This window comes from Enhydra lutris, unplaced genomic scaffold (assembly GCF_002288905.1).
Source record: "Enhydra lutris kenyoni isolate GAN:26980312 unplaced genomic scaffold, ASM228890v2 scaffoldscaffold31, whole genome shotgun sequence".
NCBI lineage: Eukaryota > Metazoa > Chordata > Mammalia > Carnivora > Mustelidae > Enhydra > Enhydra lutris.
In genome coordinates, this window is record NW_019154115.1 from 988563 (window position 1) to 1003279 (window position 14717).

Consider the following 14717-nt stretch of genomic DNA (forward strand, 5'->3'; position numbering starts at 1 on the left):
GATTTACAAACACATTTTACAGATATCTATTTTAATTTAAATTCAATTAGCCAACATATAGTATATTAGTTTCAGATATAGTGTTCAATAATTTACCAGTTGCATATAACACCCAGTGCTCATCATATCACAGCCTACAGATACCTTTTTAACAAGTTCCTTCCCCCAGGTTACCTTTTCTTCCTGCTGAAGTTCATCTTTAGTAGTTCCTTCATTGAGGGTCAGTGGGTGGCAAACACTTAGTTTTTGTCTAAAATAACTAAAAATAGTTATATTTCATTCTTGCACTTGGCTGGGCACAGAATTATGAGTTAAAAGTAATTTTGTCAGGTCGCCTGGGTGGCTCAGTCGGTTATGCAGCTGCCTTCAGCTCAGGCCATGATCTCAGGGCCCTGGAATTGAGCCCCACATCGGGCTCCCTGCTCAGCAGGGAGTCTGCTTCTCCCTCTCCCTCTGTGCTCTCTCACTCTTAAATAAATAAAATTTAAAAAGCATTTTTTAAAGTAATTTTGTCTTATAACTTCGAATATATTGCTTCATTATCCTTTTGTTTATAACAAGGGTATTAATATATCATTCCTCTGTGGTTTTGTTTACTTCTTGGTATTTTTTGAAGATTTTTTTCCATAATCTTAACATTCTTCAGACTCTTTAGAATGTAGCTAGGTATATAAATCTATTTTTACTTACCCTGCTCAGCTCCACGGTCATGCTCTGAAGCTCTTCAGAACTCAAGTGAGAAAATTTTTCAACATTATTTCTTCAAATATTCAATGCCCACTATTATTTACCCTCTATTTTTAAAAGTCCTATATGGCCTATACAAGAATTTCTCAATCTTAAATTCTCTTTCTTATTTTCCATCTTGTTAGTTCTCTGCAATATGTTTTAAATTCTCCTCAGTAGTGTCTTCCAATTCACAAATTTTCTCTTTGTCCCATACAACATTTATTCCATTAATTATGGGTTTTTTAAATTTCACTGACAATACTTCCATTTAGAAGATTTCTAACTGGCTCACTTTTTTCTATAAATGTTCAAAATTAATATCCATCTATTTTACTTCAGAATTTCTCCTTCTTGTTTATAGTTATTCTTTCCTTTGAGGAACTTAAGCTCATTTTTTTGAAAGTCTTCCTTAGGAAAATGGACTTTTTTCATTACCTCAAGAGTAAATTCTCTCACTCATAGAATGTGTTATCTATATTTTATAACATTATTTTCCTCACGTGCTTTGATATTTTACTTTGCATTTGAATTTCTTGTATTTTAGTTCTTCACTTTGCTCACCCTCATTCCATGTATCCTACTGTTACAGCGACCATCCTCCAGCCCACTGTGGTCCCACCTCCGCAGGTCTTTTATTGGGTACTTAACACTCTCACCTGTCAAGAATACTAGCAGAACCAGTCATAAACCATGGGCCACTTCCTTTTACTGCTTCAGACATCAATTCACAGGGCACAACCCAGGCAGACTATAGCTTTTTTTACTCCTAGTGCAAACCCTGCATAAGCCCAAAACTTTATACCATGAGCCTGGATTTGTTTCCCCACCATTATCAGGGAATTTTAGCCTTCTTAATCCCTTAAAACTTGTCCATTAAGTTTGTGTCCCTAATTCCACTCACCTGTCAGTGTATTTATTTCTTTTATCTTTTTAATGTAAAAAAAATTTTATCATTGATAACATTATAGGTGAGGAGTTGGGGATTATTTTATGAACTCACAATGACATGTTGATTAGAAATTCATGTTTTCCTTATGTGAAGTTTTGGGTCTGCATAATCATATTGATATATTTAATAACATCAAAACAAAATAATATATATGGAAAGTTCAGAGAAAGTACTATGAATTAAAAAGCCAATATTAATGTGCTAAAGAACACTTTTAAAATAGGCTTGTGCTCTCCAAAATTTTAATAAAGCAATTTGGAAATTTTTAGAGACAATACTTTTACTATTCTACAACCTAAAGACATCACTATACCAAGAAAGAAAATCATAAAAGAATTTACAAATATGGGATGTGTAGCAGAAGACTTAAGAGCATAAACCAGAAATTAACGACCTGGATTCAAATCTTCGCTGTGCCACTCACTAGCAAGTTATACAACCTCTCCCTACCTGTGTTTCCTCATTTTTAGATAATCATTTAGATAATAATGCCTACGCTGAAGGGACTGTTACAAGAAACAAATTAATTAATATTTGTAAAGTATTTAGTACTAGCTAGGCACACAGTACTGTATACACATTTGTTAAGTGAAGAATGTTACACTGGAATTTTATATGAAAACAAAATATACAATACTCAAATCCTGAAAAATTACATTTTCTCATTCAAATTAAAAGTCAGTAAGTAGAAAGTTGCATATGCTGTACCTGTTTAGTATTTTTATGAGTTCCTTGAATTGTCCTCTTTGATTTTCCACCAGTTTGACATTTGGATTTCCCTTCAAGGCAAAAATAGACAAATATAAAGGTCAAAAAATGGGTAGTACAGGGGTGCATGGGTGGCTCAGTCAGTTCAGCAAATGCCTTCAGCTCAGGTCATGATCCCAGGGTCCCAGGATCAAGCCCCACATCAGGCTCCCTGCTCACCAGGGAGCCTGCTTCTCCCTCCCCCTCTCCTGCTCCCCCTGTTTGTATTCTCTCTCTTCCCCTCTTTCTCTCTATCTCCCTCTCTGTTAAATACATAATTTTTTTTAATGGGTAGTACAAAATTGAACCATGTAAGTCATTTGGGCATACTAATACATAATCTCCTTCCAGAGATCACAGAACAGTACAATCTATATGTGATCAATATGAACTACTGATAAAATAAAAAACAAAATTCCATGTTCCCAGGGACTGATTTTATTGAATGGCTTTCTCAGAACAGGAAAAAATCAACCTCTTAAATAAGTCAGATATTCTGACAATTTAAAAACAAGGCCAAGTTACTTGATACTTCTCAACTCATAAACAGTTCTGGAAAATACTCTTTGAATTCAAATTTTATTTTAACAATAAAATTGAGAATACATTTTTTACCATTTAAAAACTCAGTATTTTGTTTTGACAAACTTATCTGATTTATGAAATTCACAGTTTAATTTGAAAAGAGAAGTTTTCAGTTCTTTGTATTTTTGCCATCAGATATATCTTTCTCACCCGCTCTTTTTTATAAGAAAGATACTAACTACTATTTCATAATCATTCTATTTTTGAGAGCAATTCAAAATAGAAATAAAATTCTATCTATAATGTACAACAGAATAATTTTCCTTTCAGCAAAATAATTTTGGGCCAGGACCTGTGAAGCAGTACAAATGAAGTGAGCCATAACACCTACTAACAATCTACCCACACATAAGTGGGCCTCCCTCAACTATTCTACCAGGGATGAAAGCAGAACTCGACACTCAACTACACAGCCTTTATCCATCCTTTTATTATAGAGAACAATGTATGAGCAGGACTTTTAGAATATCCAGTAGAATAACCAGCTTAGAACAAGTATCAGAGAAAACAGAAATAAAACAACAGAAGAAAACTTACAAAAATTGAAAGATTATTCTCAGAAATATCTGAGTATGTATTATAGCTATAAATAAGAACAAGTTGCTTTTTTTAAAAAAAGCAAAATAAAGATTTCCCTATTATTGGCAAAGTTTTAACAATATAAAATAATCCTTATCAGAAATTGTGAAATTGACATTCTTATTTTGTCATCATTTAGATATTCAGAAAGTTCTAATTCTATGGGTTCACAGTTCTATTCTTTTGCAACAAGCATAAATGAAGCTTTATAATTGTATTGGCCAATTTTTTATGTACTTATATGCAAAATCAGGTTATATACAGGTATGTGATTCATTATTGAATTTTCTTTCCTTCCTTGAATAGAAGCAATTTTAATAAATCTCAGATTATTTTTTGTTCTGATTAATCCATGGAAAGTGAAAAAATAAAATTTCATAAAATAATATGAATCATACACAGCAACCATAAGAAATTTTTAGGTTTGGGGCACCTGGGTGGCTCAGCGGGTTAATCCTCTGCTGTTGGCTTGGGTCATGATCCTGGGGTCCTGGCATCGAGCCCCGCATTGGGCTCTCTGCTCAGTGGGGCGCCTGCTTCCCTCTCCCTCTCTGCCTGCCTCTCTGCCTACTTGTGACCTCTCTCTCTCTGTGTCAAATAAATAAATAAAATCTTTAAAAAAAAAAAAAAAAGAAATGTTTAGGTTTTATGTTATTATTTTTTTCAATAAAAATATTATTGTTTTTTTTTAAACATATATTTTTATCCCCAGGGGTACAGGTCTGTGAATTGCCAGGTTTACACATTTCACAGCACTCACCATAGCACATACCCTCCCCAATGTCCATAACCCCACCCCCCCTTTCCCAACCCCCCTCCCCCATCAACCCTCAGTTTGTTTTGTGAGATTAAGAGTCACTTATGTTATTATTTTTATAGTAAATAATGTTGATATATGTTTTTACCAAAGAAATGAAAGTAAGAATAAGCTTCCTTATGAAAACTTCAGCTAGTACAGAGGTAAATTTAAGAAGACAAATTTAATTTCCCCCTCTATTTGGTAGTTTTTGATTCAAAGTAACGGCTCCTTAAAAATACCTAGGAAGGGGTGCCTGAGTGGCTCAGTTGGGTAAGCATCTGCCTTTACTCAGGACCATGATCCTAGAGCCCTGCCTTCCTGCACTGGGCTCCTTGCTCAGCAGGGAGTCTGCTTCTCCCTGGTATCTCTCTCTTTCTCAAGTAAATAAATAAAATCTTAAAAAAAAAAAAAAAATCTGGAAGACTGACAAAGAAAAGCTACCGAGGGAGGACTGGTCTAAGCAGATATTTTAATATACTATAATGCCTCTATAATTAAAACATGTGTCTTTCACACATGAATTAGATGAACAGCTCGGTGAAACAGAATGTAAGTACATAAGGAAATTCAATTTATGATACAGTGACATCTCAAAAAAAAGGGGCAAAGATAGACTTTACAGTAAGTGATGCTGGAGCAACTTGTAATCCCTACGGAAAAAGATAAAATTAGATCCATACCTCACACTATATATAAGAATAAACTACAAATGGATCATTGATACAAGTATAGAAAAATATAGAATAAAAATAAGTTTTTAAATAACAAGTATAAAAAATAAAATGTAAAAAATATGTAAAAGTAAAATAAATTTAAAAGAATAAACCATGGATGAACTCCTATATAGCTTGAAACATCTCCCTGGGTAAGGGTGATCTCAAAGAATATGTCAAAAGCAAACAGGAGTCAGCTTAACAGGTCTCCCACTCATCTAGACAAACCTAGAACTAAAGACGAGGTTTGAACAAAACTAAACTAAACTAAAACTAAGACAAACCTAGAACTAAGCATCAAAATAGATAAATCAGAACTCATTAAATAAGAACCATGACTCCATACAAACTTAAACAAATGCAAAGTTACACATACTACAAAAGGGAAAAGGGAAAGCTCTCTCTTACATTAGAATGTCAGCTAATAAAGAACACTGGGGTCAGCAAATCACCATTTGCAACCATCAGAGTAGTAACTTAATTAGCTAAGAATTATCAACAGAAGCTAAAAGTAGTGAGGAGACTACTTCAAGAGAAACAGGACATTTACATAGTCTCAAACTACCTTACCACAAATTACCTACTAATTATAAAGTTAATAGTTACTTTCCAGTGCAGAAACTCAGGAGATATCACCTTAGCCAAGTGATTAATGTTGACATCACTAGTAACGAAACAAAACCACTATCATGTGCCCCCTATGACCCCCTGGAAAGGAAACAACATAATTTCTATAGAATCCTCCAAAAATATATAACTGAATCTAAGCATGAAAAGATACCACACAAACCCAATATGAGCAATAGTCTACAAATCCTCAGAAAATTTCAAAGCGAGATCCTCTTTGGTATACCCCAACCTCCCGTTTTCTATCTCCCCATACAATCTTCTAGTCCCCAGGATTTAGGCAGTGCTCACAATGATCCTACCCATGAAAGTAAGAGGACTAAAAAGGTATTTTTTCTAGTTCAAATAATAACAACTCAAGAAATATACTTTTTTTCCTAAAACATTAACCTGTAACTAATTGTGGTAAGTATAATAAATTTTTTAAAACCTGTTTATTTTTTATTTTTTTTAATTTATTTATTTGACAGAGAGAGATCACAAGCAGGCAGAGAGACAGGCAGAGAGAGAGGAGGAAGCAGGCTCCCTGCTGAGCAGAGAGCCCGATGCGGGGCTCGATCCCAGGACTCTGAGATCATGACCTGAGCCGAAAGCAGTGGCTTAACCCACTGAGCCACCCAGGCACCCCAAACCTGTTTATTTTTATTAGAATTTAATAAAAGAAAAAATCTCAATCTCCTATAAATTAAAAAAGAAAACTAATTTGCCAATCATAACAAACCTACCTTCGTTCCTATGTGAAACAGCAAAACTAACACTTTCATGAAACCATTTGTATATTAGCTAAGAAAAAAAGGCAATAAAGGGGCGCCCGAGTGGCTCAGTCAGTTGATCGTCCAACTCTTGATTTCAGTTCAAGTCATTATCTCAGGGTCATGAGATCGAGACCCATATGGGGCTTTCTCGCTCAACACGGGGTCTACTTGAGATTCTCACTCTCCTTCTCCCTCTTTCCCTCCCCCACTCATGCATGCTTCCTCTCTCTAATAAATAAATGAATAAAATCTTTTTTAAAAAAGCAATAAAAAAGGGGCGCCTGGGTGGCTCAGTGGGTTAAGCCTCTGCCTTCGGCTCAGGTCATGATCCCAGGGTCCTGGGATCGAGCCCCGAATCAGGCTCTCTGCTCAGCGGGAAGCCTGCTTCCTCCTCTCTCTCTCTCTGGCTGGCCTCTCTGCCTACTTGTGATCTCTCTCTCTCTGTCAAATAAATAAATAAAATCTTAAAAAAAAAAAAGCAATAAAAAAGTTATTTCTTATTTCATGTATGCTAATTTGCCCAACAGTTTAAATCATAAAGTTTTGGATCTATCTACTGTTTAAGACTAAATATACCCTCCTAAATTTACAACAAAAATGAAACAGTTTAAAAATACATACCATCATCATCTTTGCTTTCTAGAGGAACACTCCAAGCTATCAGGTTTCTTGCTGTACGACCCTCCTCTGCAACTATTCTCCTAACTTTGTCATGACTATTGGAGCGCTGGAATGAGGCCTATATACAGAAAATATATATTAGATTATTAGATTAGCCAACATATAAAATATATTTGGCTGACAAATTCATTGTTTCTCACATTTCTCACAAAGGCAACACTTAAAACTAATTTAGGATTGAAAAGGTAGTTAAACAGAGAAAAGAAAGTTAAGTCACAGATCTTTTTATTTCTGAAAAGACTAGTTTTACAACTTTAAGAATAAACAAATTCTTTCAAGAATAAATACAATCTAAGGTTTGAACACGTGCCCTAAGAAGCACAGTACTGCTTTGTACACATTTCAGCACCACCACTTACACAGCAACAGGTCTGATTCCCCGGATTTCAGTTCTACACACAGGTTCATTTTAGCCTTTCCCTTATTTGTAATTTCTTTCTCTGCCAGTCAGAAACCCGGTTCTCGTTACCTAAAATATATTTACTTATCTGTTCAGTTCTAATACATACATAGTTTCACAATTGCTAACCCACAGCATTTATTAACAAGATCATAACATTTCTATACAGTTCTTATCTTTAGCGTTACAGTATCCAAAGTACTGGATTTTTTTTCCCAAAATGACTTAAGTTGGTTCTTCTCACCCTCACCCCTTTCAATGTGATTACATTATTTCCTTGTAAGAGGTTACTCCTTCTGTTCCGTTTTCGGTTCTCCTCACTTACTGGTTGATTTTAAGTGCTTGTTTGTTGGGGAATATGTGAAAGAAAGCAACACATTATTCTCAGAGTAACTTACTGGCAAGGAGTATGACTTGAAGAAAAGAAAAAAGGCACTACACTCTAGAGCATGGGTCAGCAAGCTTCCACAAAGGGCCAGGTAACTTTTTATTTTAGGCTTTGCAGGCCATACAGTTTCTGTGACAACTAGTCAATCATGACTTTTTTGTGTGAAAGCAGCCAGAACTTAACTTTCACATCTTTAAAATAAATACCTGCCCCCACATTCCTTCATTCCTCTGACCTTATCCTGGATAGCCACAGGGCATCTACTTACCTAACTCATAAGTTTATGCTGAAACTCATTAATCTGTGACCACTATTCCAGCTCCACCCTGTGCAAAATTCTTGAATCATCTCTATTCCCATATTTTTCAATCAAGTTAACACTATAAGATCTCCTTTTTTTAGATTAAACACATCTCCCAGTGATTATTAGCTCTAACTTAGGTTAGCATCTATCATTTAAGTTACCAAAGCATTGTTTTAAGCAAGAAGTATCACTATTCCGTACAGGCCAGATGAACAAGTTTAAATAGGTGGCCTCCTTTTCAGCTCCTTCTCAGATAATTTCAGATAATTATGCAATCACATAAAATCTATAAAACTCATTATTCTATACATTATTTTCTAACTCAAGAGTCCTCATAAAGTGATGATTTTCTAGGAACTAAAGTGATCACAAGATAGCAATGATATAATAATGCTAGAACAGAAAACTTGAAATCTAATATTCTTCGCTTCTATAAACGTTTCAATTCTACCATAAATTTTGCAAAGTCAGGTTTTTTTAAAGATTTTTATTTATTTGAGAGAGAGAGAGAGCATGAGCATGCATGTGCACAAGCCAGGGGATGGGGTGCAGAGAGAGAAGCAGAGGGAGAAGCAGAGTCCCTGCTGGGCAGGGAGCCCCACATGGGGCTCCATCCCAGGACCCTAAGATCATGACCTGAGCTGAAAGGCAGACATTTAACCAACTGAGCCATCCAGGCACCCAAAAGTTAGTTCTTTTATATTCAATACACATACACAAATTCAAAGAAAAAGCTATCAGCAACTCAAGACTTTAATTCTTAATTCTAATACTTCACATGCAAAAACGTTGTAACATTCACCTTACTACAGTATCTGACTGAAAACCATTATTCCATAAAATCACAGGTGCATTCTGTAATATATTCTAACTGAACTCTTTTCAATAAACTGACAAATACTAGTCATTTTTAATAACCCTGGTGTTATAAAGATGTCAGTAATAAATTAAATACAATAGTTTAAGCATTTTAATCTAAGCATCAGGGTTTGCTATTCAATAAATGACTCTGAAATACTTTATAACATTACAAATATCTATTTCAAACAGAATTTTCATCTAGGTTCTTCCAAGAGACTTAAACAAAATACATTATTTGCATCCCAAAGTCACAGTGTGCCACCTAGTGCCATAAGGAGATTTTGCAGAGGCTTGTTCAAATACTAAACGTTTCAATAAAAAGCATAACTATCAGTCTTAAGTTAAAGTTTTTATGTTTAACACTTAAAGAATTTGTGATTTAAGTGCATAATTTCTGAGACTTGCTCCTAGATTGGGAAAAAAAATTTTTTTTGACCTATCTGCTAAGGCTAAGAAAATCTAAATAATTTCTACTTTAAGCAACTTTGTTCATAATCCCAAACTGGTTTCAAGCACTATTTATTAAATTTTTGTTTGTACCCCCATTAAAATTACTACTTCTCACAGTTCTTCAAAATACACCTATAATACTACTTGCTCATAAAACTGATTTCCCTTTTTTTTTTTAAATGGTTTTTCAACTTTCTAAATAACTAAGCAAAGACTCTTTCTTTTAAATTCCCACTAATAAAGCTCTTCATATTTTTAAGTAGTTCAAAGACAAAATTACCAGTCACTGAACACCAGGAGTACATTAAAATTCTAAGAGTGGGAGCACTTATACATACTTTTAACAAACCACAAACTTACCTGAGAAACTGAGTAACTGGGACAATTTCCCTAACATAGGATGTGGAGTGGAATTCTGTACAGTAACCTACAATAACTTTGTCAGATCTTACTGATGTTTGACATCTTTCTAAAGTCAAGTCCTAGATGAACTAAGGCTGTCCAGACTATCACAGGGGACAAAAATAAACTTCAACCTTGTATGAGCTACTCTGTTTTGAGATCTCTGTTAGAACAGATACCGAATCTTACTAATTCTATGTCCTAAATATATTTTGAAACTGTAAATCCACTAATACCCTAATCTGAGCCATCATCATGTCAAATATATATTATTATAACAGCTTCTGTGACAGAGACAATAATATGTTCACCAAAACCACTCCATTTTTGTCCTGCTACAAAGCTAGATAATACTTACTGGGCTCTTGCAGCTACATGGCCATATGACTAAATTCTGCACACTAAAATATAGGCAAAAATAAGATAAGCCATTTGCAGGCCTGGCTTATATAGAAAATCTCATGCATCATCATTTATATTCTATCTTTTCTCCCACTTACTGGCCAGATGCAGAGGATCCAAACACAGAACTCTCTAGAAAATGAGTAAAAACAAAAACAAAAACAAAAAAAGAGTTGGTTCCTGAATTACAATGTGAAAGGCTGAATACTGAATACATGTACTGAACTATTATATGAATAATAAACTTCCCTTCTGCTTATAAAGGGCTAGGTAATTCAGACCAACCATGCACTTGAGAAAAACTGTAAGAGCTAAAGAAAATTTGTTTTAAAAATCTATTTAAAGCACCAGAAAAAAGTGAAGGAAGCAAGCAATTATAGGGCAAGATCAGGGAACATAAGAAATTTAAAGAGGTGAGTCCAGCAATCAGGGCTGCTTTTGCCCCAGAGGCACCTGGCAATTCCAACAGATACAGCCAAGACAGAAAAATTGAGCAGGGTTTGATAGACTTGCAAAAGTACAGAAACTAAATCTGTCCAGGGCCACCCAAGCATTAGGTTGAAACCTGGAAGTTTCATCCCAAGAATAAGGGTAAACTAGAAATAGATAAGCCCTCACAAAAAAACAGAGCCAATTTTGAATCATTTCAATATCTGGCAGGATTAAACTATGACTGCCAGTGTTCCTAGCCATTGTCACCTCCCACTCATGCTCTCCCTCTTTCAAGTAAATTAAAAAAGAAAATCCTTTTTTTAAAAAAGAAGTCAGGTAGAGAAGGACAAATACCATATGATTTCATCATATTTGGAATTTAAGAAATGAAACAAATGGACAAAAACAAAAGAAAAAAACTGAGTAATAAATGGAATTGCTGAATCACTATATTATGCACCTGGAACTAATATAATGCTATATAATAACTATGTTGGAATTAAACTAAATTTAAAAAAAGAATAGTAGCTTTATTAATATTGAACAAAGCAGACTTTAAGGCAAGGATTACTGCTAGAGATAGAATGATATTTCATAAGTGTAAAAGGTTCATCAACCAGTGAGTTATAATAATTCTAAATGTGCATCTAATAACATCTAAGGAAAAACTGAAATAGGAAAAAAGCATCATGGAAGATTTTAACATACCTCTTTAAGAAGCTGGCAGAATAAGTAGACAAAAACAGTTAAGTAACAATACAGAAGACTTGAACAACATAATTAACAAACTTGACATATTTGACATATCCAGAACCCAACATTCAACACTGGTAAAATATACATTCTTTTCAAGTGTATGCTATTTTCCAGACTGTCGATACCGTGGGTCATAAAGCAGGCCTCACTAAACTTCAAAGAATAGAAAGTACCAAAGAGAGATAACCAGAAAAATCCTTGTATGTTTGAAAATTAAGCATTACATTTCTAAATAACTTACAGATCAAAGAAGTCACATCGGAAATTTTAAAATATTTTCAACTGAATCATAATAAAAATATGACACATCAGTACTTATACAGCAGCCAAAGCCATCCTTAAAGGAAAATGTATAGCCATAAAAATGACATAATGACAAAAAGCTAAAAATCAATGATCAGAGTCTCTATTTCAAGAAGCTAGAAAGAATAGCATATTAATTCCAAAAAAAGAAGGAAGTAATAAGCAGCAAAAACCAATAAAATACAAGACAAACATATGATAGTGAAAAACTAATAACAAACCTAAAATGGGTTATTTGAAAACACTAACAAAAGAATAACCAATATGAGGAATAAAAAAGGAACACCACTACAGATTCTAAAACCTCTAGGCTTTACAAAGATAAAAGGATATTATAACTAACATATCAACTTATAATATTTGATATTGAAATATTGATACTGAAATATTGTTGACTTAAAAAATATAATCTACCAAATCTTGACATAAAAAGAATCTGAACATTTATTAAAGAAACTGAATCCCACAAAAAGAAAATTCAGAACCAGATGGGTTTCATGGATGAATTCTCCAAACCATAGTAGCAAAAAATTACACTAAATTCCTCTAGAAAATAAAATAAAAGGAACACAGCTCATTTTATGAGACCTACATAACCTTAGTATCAGAACCTAAGAGGATAAAACAAGCAAAGTTAACCACCAGTTCAAACTATTTCAGGAGTAAAAATGTGAAAATAACAAACAAACACACATTTGTAAATCGAATCCAGGTAAGATATCACAAGTTGAGTTTATTTCAAGTGCAAGGCTGGTTTAATATTTTTAAATCAGTTAATGTAATTTACCAAATAAGCAGAATAAAGGAATAAAGCCTTATGCTCATCTCAACAGATGAAAAAAAGCATGTAATAAAAATTTCACAAACTACAACAAATACCATATTTAATGATATAATGTTGAAAGAGACAAGGATGCCCACCATCACCACTTTCATTCAACACTGTACTGAAGGCCCTAGCCTGCGCAATTAGGTGAGAAAAACAGGGAAACAGTGAAAGCACAAAATGAGCCTGACTCAGTTTGTTACACTAGAAAGTATAGAAATGCTCAAAGAATAATAGGGACATACCACAAGAGCCAGGTTGAAGGAGCTTCCACCGGCTAAATCTGGGACAATTTGAGCATCAAAATAATAACAATAACAGATTACAACACCAAATAAAATTTAAAAATCCAAGAATCTAGATACACAGACAGTTGGGGAGAATGTAAATGTTTTCCTCACAGAACTTTAATAAATGTTACCATCAATTAGTGCTAAAACTAGCAGGTGAATGTTTGATGAGGTACCACGTACATACACAACCTCAAAGTCTCTCTCAACAAACTACTTATTAATTTCAAAAGAGAAAACACAAACTTTAAACAGAAAAACCAATACTCTATATTAACCAAATGATCAAAGATAACATGACCTAAAACAGAACAAATTGACCATCACCAATCATGTGATACTCTGCCAAAAAATACAAAATCCAACTCCACGGGCACCTGGGTGGCTCAGTTAGCCAACTCTTGATCTCAGCTCAGGGCATGATCTCAGGGTCGTGAGTTCAAACCCCGTGTTGGGCTCCTCACTGGGTATGGAGCCTACTTAAAAAAAAAGTCTGACTCTAAGTAATTAGGGATCACAAAGAGAAACTTAACATAATGGAAACAAAACAGATGGCTGAAACAAGGGAAGAAAAGCAATCAAATCCTTGGTGACACTGTTGAGCACATGCTACTGAAAGCACACTAACATAGTGTTCCTTCTAGCCCAACTAAAACCTACTGGTCTTTCAAGTCTCAACTTAAAAAGTAACTCTCTCAAAATGAAGTCTTTTAAACCCCAGACTTAGCCAGGACCACTTTTATATGCTCAAACCAATCTGTACTCTTTTGCAGTACAACTCACAATTACATTTTAAATCATTTAATTACGTATTTACCATCTATCTTCCCCCAAGAACGATGAATAATTGGCATGATAAAGAAATCATGAATGACTAAAGTATATCATGAATAAATGAACAACATCATTGGGAAATGAAGTATTCAACATAAATCCATAACTAAAGTTTGCCCTGCTAAGCACAAATTTTTTCCATTTTACCATTTTGGATAAAATCTCTGAATCATACTTCCCTGACTTTTAAGTGGAAGCTACTAAAGGAACTTCCTCTTTTCTTGGTACTTCTGGGTTATCACTATGAACAACTTTTTATGATATTATAATATGCCTCAGGAGCTGTAGAAGTACAGAGGATGGTACCTGTAAGATAAATGGGCCCAGACCAAAGTGTTTTTTAGACCTTTTAAGTTCTTTACTTCCTGATGATTGGGCAGAACACAAAAGCTTAATTTTCAATTATTTTCTCTTCTGATCCAGGTATCAGCTTTCAATTCTTACTTGTTAGAATTACAGGAATGTTACTACTGTGGTTCTGAAAAGGAAGTTCAAGAATTCTACAAGCACAGTGAATAGACTTTCACTGTATAAATTATCTGTTATGGATGATCACAGGCATTTTTAAATTACTCTTGGGTTTTTGGCCACCTTCCTTAAAGTCACGGTTGGCAGACTAGCAGTGCTTTACTACACTTTGCCCATTAGAGTTGTTTAAAAACAAGACAAATCAATAGGAAATACTATGAAGCAGTAAAAGAAAATGAAGATCTCTGATGCTATAGGGTATGCTGCAAAGATACTAAATGAAAAAGAGATGTAAGGAAAGGAGGACAAAAAAAACTAAGGTTAGTGTTTAAGGTAGATCGATCACTTACCATCATTCTTTAATTCCCTTGTATGCCAAGAAGTTCATTTAGCACATAAACCCCTGGGGTGTGACTCCTACAATAAAAAATATATAT

The 14717-nt window shown here is 34.3% G+C and overlaps 1 protein-coding gene across 1 annotated transcript in view; it reads right to left on the bottom strand.

The window, feature by feature from the left end:
• LOC111153247 (S-phase cyclin A associated protein in the ER) overlaps window positions 1-14717 on the bottom strand; it is a 491788-nt gene that overhangs the window by 463974 nt on the left and 13097 nt on the right. Inside the window, exons 2-4 of the mRNA XM_022512152.1 lie at window positions 14631-14697; window positions 7105-7222; window positions 2387-2457 (exon numbers count right to left, since the gene is read on the bottom strand). Of these exons, the coding sequence (XP_022367860.1) occupies window positions 2387-2457; window positions 7105-7222; window positions 14631-14636 (195 nt within the window). The 5' untranslated portion in view covers window positions 14637-14697. The remainder of the gene's footprint in view (window positions 1-2386; window positions 2458-7104; window positions 7223-14630; window positions 14698-14717) is intronic.